General features: G+C 41.7%; 1 protein-coding gene across 1 annotated transcript; it reads right to left on the bottom strand.

Moving 5' to 3' along the window:
• Window positions 1-253: 253 nt before the first annotated feature.
• Window positions 254-9,938, bottom strand: LOC309338786 (protein LEG1 homolog). The gene is given in 7 exon segments (XM_081856225.1): window positions 254-734; window positions 3,175-3,307; window positions 3,309-3,414; window positions 4,510-4,628; window positions 6,278-6,462; window positions 7,499-7,585; window positions 9,486-9,938. Coding segments are annotated over 7 exon segments (1,131 nt in total). The 5' UTR covers window positions 9,898-9,938; the 3' UTR covers window positions 254-645.
• Window positions 9,939-10,373: the final 435 nt, after the last annotated feature.

Raw genomic sequence — 10,373 nt, 5'->3', positions numbered from 1 at the left:
TCTCTTCGCTTTGTTACACAAAGTTACACTCTTCGCTTTGTTACACAAATGTTTTTGCCAGGCTGGAATGCTTCCATGAACTCTTGCTTGTCTGAATGGAGAATAGAGAGGGGTGTGTGAGTGTATTTAAAAACTAGCCTAGTGTAGAAATGTAATATTACATTTGCTTCTTCATACACTTTTGACCTTTCAAACCACAAGGAAGGTTGGGGGAGAGGGGTGTTTTGCAGTTCCTTGATAAAGACAAATCAGGTTTCATTTTCAGCTTCATTTTATTTATTTATGGCAGGCTTCCTCAAACTCAGCCCTCCAGGTGTTTTGAGACTACAATTCCCATCATCCCTGACCACTCGTCTTGCTAGCTAGGGATTATGTGAGTTGTAGGCAAAAACATCTGGAGGGCCGAATTTGAAGAAGCCTGATTTATGGCATTTAACAAGTCACTGTGTATAGGTCTACTCAGAATGAAGTGCCAGGTAAGTGTAAATAGGGTTGCAACCTTAATCCCATATAGATAAGCCTAAAACTGGTGAATTGCTAAGAAATGCAATCAACCAGCAAATGTTGATTCACTACTAAGCAGATAATTAAAGGAATTATCCCCCCCCCCTTTGTTGAGCTGTGTGTTTCTAGAGACAAGTTTCTCTAAATCACACTTTCAATAAGTTTGCGGCCAATTTCTCTTCCTGCTTCGGTAGCCATGGTAGCCTTCCAAATCAGCAGCAAAAGGTTTCCTGTAAAAGAAAGGTTTTCTTTATTTATTTGAGGATTTATCTTCTGCTTTCCAGTTCAACAAATTGTTAAGAGTGAATTTCTGTTTAATTCTTACATGCTGGTATTTTGAGAGCTAATTTTATTGTGTGCTGTTATATTCTAATAGATTATTGAATATTACATTATTTTGTTTGTTTTAAAGTTATGTTTTTATTATGCCTTTTTGTATTAGATCAGATTGTTATAAGGTGCATGATCTTTGTTGTACATTTTGTTGTTTCTTCAGCTTGTAAACTGCATTGTTTATAGTCAGTGCTTTTTTTCTAAAAATGTTTAGGGGTACTCTCATTTTCCTACTCGTATTGAAATACTGCCCCTCAATGAGGCCAAACTTAGATTCACAATATGTTTAGGTGTATGCATACCCCTGTGCCCCCCCCCCCGAAAAAAAGCACTGTGTATACTTAAGATAGAAAGGTGGTATACAAATTAAAAGATTAATGAAATGAAATGTTTATGGAGGCATTGAATGGCTGGAAGATACTGGTCCTGGACCATGCTGTTTGTTTGTTTGTTTGTTTGTTTGTTTGTTTGTTTGTTTGTTCATCCATAGCACTCAAGTATCTTCCCATCCTATTATATTTTGCTTTCGATCTGAGATGGAAGGCTTTGAGCTATCTATCAGGTAGGATTTTCAGGAACAGGACCTTGCAGATCAGAGTTCAAATCTCTCCTCGGCCATGACATTAACTAGGTTAGTCATCGCGTCTCAGCCTAATCTGCTTTACTCACTGAAGGAAAAGTGGATAGGAGTGTAAAAATAAAATAAATATAAAAAGCAAAAAGTTGCTTTTTTCTCATTAATGCCACAAGATGGTGCCATGCAACGCCAATTTTATAGCTATCTGAACAGCTGTGTGGAGAAGTGGAGCAAAAGACCGTTATAAAGCAGAAAAAGCATGCAAACTCAGCTTGGTGAAATGCGTATTTCCCTCTAAAAATGAATCACCTCCTTTACAGGTTTCCATTCTTCTGTGTCATTTATTTTTGGGAATAGAATGAATTTTATAGCTATCTGAACAGCTGTGTGGAGAAGTGGAGCAAAAGACCGTTATAAAGCAGAAAAAGCATGCAAACTCAGCTTGGTGAAATGCGTATTTCCCTCTAAAAATGAATCACCTCCTTTACAGGTTTCCATTCTTCTGTGTCATTTATTTTTGGGAATAGAATGAATTTTATAGCTATCTGAACAGCTGTGTGGAGAAGTGGAGCAAAAGACCGTTATAAAGCAGAAAAAGCATGCAAACTCAGCTTGGTGAAATGCGTATTTCCCTCTAAAAATGAATCACCTCCTTTACAGGTTTCCATTCTTCTGTGTCATTTATTTTTGGGAATAGAATGAATTTTATAGCTATCTGAACAGCTGTGTGGAGAAGTGGAGCAAAAGACCGTTATAAAGCAGAAAAAGCATGCAAACTCAGCTTGGTGAAATGCGTATTTCCCTCTAAAAATGAATCACCTCCTTTACAGGTTTCCATTCTTCTGTGTCATTTATTTTTGGGAATAGAATGAATTTTATAGCTATCTGAACAGCTGTGTGGAGAAGTGGAGCAAAAGACCGTTATAAAGCAGAAAAAGCATGCAAACTCAGCTTGGTGAAATGCGTATTTCCCTCTAAAAATGAATCACCTCCTTTACAGGTTTCCATTCTTCTGTGTCATTTATTTTTGGGAATAGAATGAAGTTTATTTCTGGCTTCCAGTCCTGCCTGCCTTAATAGAGGCAGCCCCCATGACAGCGGGGGATTGTTGGCAAATGAAAAACAAGGATAACAGAGGATAAATCATCCTTGCAAATTCCCACCAGGGACAAGGGGAATGGACTTCACTCGCAGTTCATCTCAGTACCTGGCTCTTGCTCAGGCATGGGAGGCGCTGAATGCAAAAGCACCTCACCTGGTGAAAACCCTCCTACACCGCCATTAAGAAGCAGAGGTTCACTGTTTAATTGGATCTTTAATTGACTTTAAAGAACCGGCGTGTGATGGAAAAGGGTTGAAACAACATCTGCCGGACACTGTGAAGGCAAGAGGAAGAAACTGCACGCAGAAGAAAAACTGGAGGCAACGCTAGTATTTATGTTGCATGAACAGATACAACTGAGTGTATATGTGTGGTGCTGGGAAATAAATATTTTGATTCATCCTCGAAAATGGTAAGAGAAAGCTGGAGAGTCTTCATGGCTCATGAGGAGACCCTCCCTAGAGCCTGAAGAGGATGTTGGTGAGGGCAGAGACTGGAGGCACAGCGGACTTTGTTTGGGCTGCTCAGCCTCCCTGCCTAACAGCTGGTGTGTGGGGTAGTGCAGAAGCAGCTACCACTTTCAGTGCATCCTCCAGCCTCCTACCGGCCCCAGAGCTTCAATTCTAATTGTGTACTGTGTGGTTCTCCAAACACCTACCTGTTTTCTCATTGGTTCTACTCAGAGCACCAAGTAGAAACAGCACTTTATTCTGCTCAGGTGTGAAGTCTGCAATGAAAGGGGCTTTCTCTCCTTCCAAAAGCATTCTTGACGGTAAGCCAGTCTGCAAACGGATTGGTGGTCTCCTGGTCTGTATGAAAATGTGTGGCTGCAATGAAATCAACAGTAGCCGCCCAGTCCTCCCCAAAATTGCTTTCAGGACCACTAAGGTATGGCAATCTGAAATGTGAAGCAGAAGAGGAAAGTGAGGTAATCAGTTTAAACTCGTTGTTGTTGTTGTTGTTACTATTACTGTTGTTGTTCTTATACTGTATATTTTGGAAGCTGTTTGTTCACTATGCACATGGACACCTCTTAAGATATTGTAACCAATTTTTCATAATGGTTCCTGAGATCAAGGAGTAGCTTTTGTCCATGTTTGGATACAAGTGGGCATCATTTTGAATCAAGACACAGGACAGACTTTCAAAACTGCATTGATTTTAACCACTGATTTCAGAACAGCACTGTTGTTGTTTTAGCAGTCCTGAGCAATGCCAGATATGAGGCTGCTGCTATTTGCCTTTATTTGCTGCTTCATAAAAAAATCTCAAACCACAAAATACAAAAAAGCTAAAATCAATTAAAAACAAGGTAATGAAAAGAAAAAACACGATATAGTGAACAAAAATTCCTTCAGTGCCAATTATTAATGATAAAGAAAGGACAGACTGCAGCCCACCCCACTAAATATTCATTCTGCTATCAACAGGTTAAATAGCTTCTAATGTGATCTAAGTAAGAATAGATTTTCGGATTTTGATTAATTAATTGCACATTACCAGGAGCTGCATCACGTCCTGTTGGAATAACTTATTTATTTATTAAGACTTTCTTCCCAAAGAACACACAGAATTCAAAAACGTTCAAGAATACATACACAATCAAACACAAATTAGAAACTTAGGGCAAATATACAGGATAAAATGTAGAACGCAACAGCCAGCAGTCAGTCCTAGGTTGATGCACTCCTCAAGCTATATCCTGAATAAACAGAATGTTTTAAATTGACCGGTGCTTTTCGTGATGATATTCACAGGTATGGAGTATTGGCACCTGTGGTTTCCCCCCACCCCACCCATGGCAGTTATTTTGTGCTGGCACCCACAGCACCTATATCAAAATAAGATTACAGGTATCTTTCCTTCTTTCCAAAACAGCACTGCATATGACTGCTGGAAAACAAAGATTGTTCTCACACCTGTAAGTGACCCGTGAGTGTACATCATAGGGAACCTGCAAAAAAACCTTTGTACCTCTGGTAGTTTCTCTTACCGGTTTTTAAACTTTCGCCTTCCATAAGCCAGGCTATGAACGTGAGCTTTCCACATGTAGTTCAGTGCTGCTTCTTGTGCTTCAGGTGCTTCAGAGCTCAGTGCAGTGGATGAGAGATACTAGAAGAGAAGATGCCATACGCACATACGCACGCACACACACACACACACTCCATTAGGATAATAAAATAATAATAATAAACTTATTATTTATTTATTTATTTATTTATACCACGCCCATCTGGCTGGGTTTCACCAACCACTCTGGGCGACTCCCAGCAGAATATTAAAAACACAATAAAACATCAAACATTAAAAACTTCCCTAAACAGGGCTGCCCTCAGATGTCTTCTAAAAGTCAGATATTTGTTTATTTCCTTGACATCTGATGGGAGGGCGTTCCACAGGGCAGGTGCCATTATCGAGAAGGCCCTCTTCCTGGTTCCCTGTAACCTCACTTCTTGCAGTGAGAGAACCGCCAGAAGGCCCTCGGTGCTGGACCTCAGTGTCCAGGCTGAATGATGGGGGTGGAGAAGCTCCATCAGGTATACTGGGTCGAGGCTGTTTAGGGTTTAAAGGTCAGCACCAACACTTTGAATTGTGCTCGGAAATGTACTGGGAGCCAATGTAGGTCTTTCAGGACCGGTGTTATATGGTCTTGGCGGCCGCTCCCAGTCACCAGTCTAGCTGCCGTATTCTGGATTAGTTGTAGTTTCTGGGTCACCTTCCAAAGTAGCCCCCAAAAAGTGAATGGGGGAGGGGATGGAACAGCATCTATTTTTCATGCAGAAGGTCCCAGGTCAAATCCCTGGCATCACCAGATGGGGAGGGAATGCCCTGTGTTCAAAATCCTGGTGAACCATGGCCAGTCAATGGCAACAATACTGAGCTAGATGAAGTTGTCTGACTATAAGGCAGGCTTCCTCAAACTCAGCCCTCCAGATATTTTTGAGACTACAATTCCCATCGCCCCTGACCACTGGTCCTGCTAGCTAGGGATCATGGGAGTTGTAGGCCAAAAACATATGGAGGGCTGAGTTTGAGGAAGCCTGCTATAAGGCATCTTCCTGCATCCTTAATTTAAAAATGATTGGTTTATTCTGCTACAGATGCGTGTGAGCTTTCCCCTTATTCAGATTTCTTGGAAATGAAGTTTTTGTTTTTAAAAAGGGAAGTAACTGAAGATTGTAAATCTATCCCTCTTTTGCCAGCCCTTCTAAATCATAGCACTTGCATGACCATGTGGAGCTTTTGTTCATAAATACTGTATCATCCTTTGCATTGCAATCTTATACCTGCCTCGCTGGCTTCAATAGGATTTACTCCCAGGTATAAGATTGTAGCCATAACTAGAATTCTCATTAGCTGAGCGGCTACTCTAAAATATCATGTCATTGATGCAATACCCATGGAATTGTGTCAGAAATGGATTGTCCCTGTTCCTTCAAAAATATCCCAGAATGTTTCATGTTCTCTTTCTTACTCACACTACAAATCATCCCAACATCTTGCAGTATTTTGCTGGTGGCATTAATTTAGACAGGTTCTGAAACATAGTAATTATTTTCTTTAACCATTGAAAAAGTCCTAAATTGTCTAATAAAGTAGGTGAGCAGAGATTATTTTGAAGTGGGAAAAACAAGGAAACAATAACCTATTGTTGAAACTGAAAAACAGAAGGCGCTACTTGATTGCTATCTTTAAATATATTGTTCTGGTGCAAAAAAACCACCCTACTATCCCTCTTGTCAGAAAAACAGCTACAGTACCTTGAAGAAATCTCTCCAGCCAGCCATGGCTTTTGGTGCCTGGGCATTGCATTCTGCAACACTGTGACAGAAGTCAGCTCTTTGCTCATCTGGTGGTAGTATTTCTACCTTGTCTGCCAAGTCTCCAAAAATGCCACTTTCCAGTGCTCCCAGAAAGGGTACAATTGCTAGGTAGTAATTCATACCTGCAGTAATGGACAGCAGCAATATTGTTTTAGCAGAACATCTGGTGATATGGAAAAACATTCAAATTATTGGAAGTTCTGGTAAATGGAAGGCACACTTCCATGCAGCATCAGGCAAAACTTAAGACATCAATTACACGATTTAACAACTGGGTGAATGGCTTTTTAAAAAGTAAACTAGGCCACCTGAGCTTGCTATTTACATGACTGGGAGTCGTCCCCCCCCCCAAAAAAAATGCAATTAGCACATCCCCCAATCTGGATTAGTAGCATAGCAGGCAGCAAAGGCATAATGCACATCTCCTCCCAGGACTGGCCTAGGGCATTTGGCTGCTTTAGACAAAGCAGAAAATGCCATCCCTCACTACCTCCTCTGCCACTGCCTGCTGCTGCTACCTCTTCCTCTGCAGCCCCTCTTGCTAAAGGTGGCAGGGGAGTAAAAACGGGCAGTCATGGTGGGGAGCAGCATGCTTTTCAGAGGTGGGATCTACCGTCTGTGGTGACTGTCTTATGTCACCTCATGGGCTTTGTCTACTCCTGTGCAAGGTTTTCAGTCTGAATTGGGTCCTGACTTCTGCAATATATTTAAAATAAGGAATTCATGCAGCCACTACTTGTATGAATGGTCTCACATCGAGCTTGGCCTTCAGTCCCAATTTGTTCAATGGTCTAACTCCCAAATATGTGGTTCTGGGACTGCAGCCACAGGATTTCAGAGGCAGGAGGCCTCATTCACACATTGATAAATGCAGTGCTTTTTTCTAGGGGGACGCAGGGGTATGCATACCCCTAAACATTTTGTGAATCTAAGTTTGGCCTCATTGAGGGGCAGTATTTCAATATGAGTAGGAAAATGAGAGGACCCCTAAACATTTTTTTAAGAAAAAAAGCCCTGGATAAATGTATCAGTAACACAGAGATAATAAATACTATAAGCAATAAAGGTCCAATCCATGCTCTGCACATTTAGGCCCTACAAATTACTGTGTGGGTAAGACTCTGTATTATGAAAATCTTCATGGATGAAAATACCTACACGCCCACCAGCTGCGCTCTGATATGCACAGATTATCTCCGTCTTTCTTGCCGCATCTTGTGATGTTGGTTGGATCTTCTAGTCTGCCTAGAAGAAAATCAAGTACAGTATTACCGTACATAACATTTAATGATGTTTACATCCTACCACAAACATTTTAATGACTGGGTGAGTTGTGACGATTGCTAAGAGGTAGGCAAAACCACCAGGCTGGAGCCAATTGGCCTGGTGGACAAATTCCTACCCAATCCCAAAAGATGGCAACTGCCACAGCAAGGTTTTATATATGCCACCATTTCCCAGTTTGTTGCTCTCCAGGTATTCTTGAACAGCGACTCCCATCATCTCTGACAGATGGCCATGTTGACTGAGGCTGATGGGAGTTGGCCCAAAACATATGGAAAGGCTTGCATAAGCCAGTTACTGTACCCAGCTGAAAATGAGGGCAGTGTAGAAGAGGGAATTTCATCAGGTGCAGCTTATCAACTGCAGCTGCTGAAATTCCCTGCTCAAGGCAACAGGAGTCATGTCCTCATTTCCACCCAGCCACCATATTGAAAGCCTACACAAAATCAATCATAATAACTTGTAACTTTTGCCACACCTAACAGTTCTCTGCAAATACACCTTACATTTCATATCTCCTCAGAAATAAGTTTGGCTGAGTTCAGCCGGGCTTAGCCACAGGTAGGTGGTTGTAAGATTGCAACTGTAGGCCCACTGTGAAATCTTTGAGGTTTTTTGGGCAGAGTGTGTGTAATGACCATAGGAACATTTGCAAGGGAGATTCAACTGAGTTGGAGAGGGTTAAACATTCTTCTCATGTGTTTCATTGTCCCTTCAAATGATCACTACCCAGGTACAGTGGTACCTCAGGTTACAGACGCTTCAGGTTACAGACTCCGCTAACCCAGAAATAGTCCCTCGGGTTAAGAACTTTGCTTCAGGATGAGAACAAAAATCATGCTCCGGCGGCGCAGCGGCAGCAGGAGGCCCCATTAGCTAAAGTGGTGCTTCAGGTTAAGAACAGTTTCAGGTTAAGAACAGACCTCCGGAACGAATTATGTACTTAACCTGAGGTACCACTGTACATGGAAAATATGAGAACAGGCAGTGTTTTTTTCTAGTGACTCTCAGTGATGCAGAGTACCCCACCCCCCTTTTTAAAGAGCCACATCACATACCCATCACTTTATGCAAGGACTTAGTGGAGCTTGCTACTGAATAAGCATGCGTAGCATTGTACTGTCAATACAGTGGTACCTCGGGTTAAGCACTTAATTCGTTCCAGAGGTTCGTACTTAACCTGAAACTGTTATTAACCTGAAGCACCACTTTAGCTAATGGGGCCTCCTGCTACCGCGGTGCCCCCGGAGCACAATTTCTGTTCTCATCTTGAAGCAAAGTTCTTAACCTGAAGCACTATTTCTGGGTTAGCGGAGTCTGTAACCTGAAGCGTATGTAACCTGAGGTACCACTGTACATGTAAGGTGGAAATGGAAAGGAAATATGTGCTACAGAAAAGATGTATTCCTTGCTTGGGCTGAAGAACAAAGTTTGTGGGGAAATTGTTAAGAATTGGGATTATAATAATGAGCAGGAAGTGGGCAGCAGTGCTGTGACTCTGAGATATGAGCAGCCTGCTTTGGTTATGCCTGTAGTTGGAGGATCTTTTTTCAACGTTTTCTTTCGCTATCCTCAATAAAGTGAGGTGAGCTAAGCTAATTGGCCCTTTCATCTGTATATATAGAAGGCACCCACTTCCATATTGTGTCCATACGTATGATGTCTGAGCACTGGACCTCATTTTTTTTACAAACAAAAAGCAGTGAGGCTAAGAACACCATTTTTTGCATTGTAGAGCTTAACAAAAAGCGCTGAAATACATTTTCAAAGTCACAAGTCTCAACCTATTTCTCCTGCCATTTGAACCAAGAAGAGAGAGCACATTCCTAACAGTTGAGATTGTAAGGGAATTTGTTCATACCTGAAGAGTATTGCCAGCCATGCTGTAAAGCCAGTCCCCATAGGATATTTTTGTTCGAAATGTATTGCAAACCATGCTGCTGGGGCAATCTTCCTGGGACATTGTTGTCAGCATCATTTGGTCCAGGAGGAGCGAAAAAGTTAGATGTGGCTTTAAGCAGGATTTTGTATAGTCCTAATCTCTGAGGGTAGCTCCACGGGTTGATTAATATGTTGTTGCCATTTACTGGGTAATCGTCTAAATTTCCAGGTGCAGAATGCCATAGCAGAGGAACAGCATCACTGTAGCTTTCTGGCTCTTCAGCTAATTTTTCTGTGAGTTCTAGGCTGAGTGAAGAAGTAGCAAAAAGGAAGATGAAGAGATGCCCAAAAAAAATTCTCAGGAAAAGGCACCCCATGCTGGACAAGACCATTCTGTTTCTTGGCTTCAGAATGCATGAAAGTTGTTTTAAAAAGGGAGGAGCAAGTTAGAATGTGAAACGTACACCCTATGTAAATCAGAAATAAGTCACTCCTCCTGCCTCTCCTCTCTGCTTCCTCCTCCCCAGCATGCAGAACAAATATACATATTGCAGGGCATTACAATTTCATCTTGTTCACTTGGATATGTGCTCTGCTTAGCAAAAAAAACAACTCCAGGAATGGTGGCAACCAGTTTAACCAGTCTGCTATTTAAGTGCAGATAATTGAAGTGCAGATGATTGTGGGAAGTGTATTCACACAAATCTGTTTTGGTTTCTTTTCTTTTTTTCTCTTTTAACAGACTCTTCTCATCTGTAGCCCCCAGTTGCTGCCCCCCTTATAGTAATCCACCCTGGGTGGGATCCTACCATGGTCCTTGTTCTGCCAGCCCAACCAACCTCTGTAGCCAATCTAGAAGGCCTGAACA

The sequence above is a fragment of the Podarcis erhardii genome, assembly GCF_964252035.2.
Source record: "Podarcis erhardii genome assembly, chromosome: 3".
NCBI classification, from domain to species: domain Eukaryota; kingdom Metazoa; phylum Chordata; class Lepidosauria; order Squamata; family Lacertidae; genus Podarcis; species Podarcis erhardii.
Note: the sequence above shows the minus strand (reverse complement) of the source record. Positions and strands in the feature narration are given on the sequence as shown.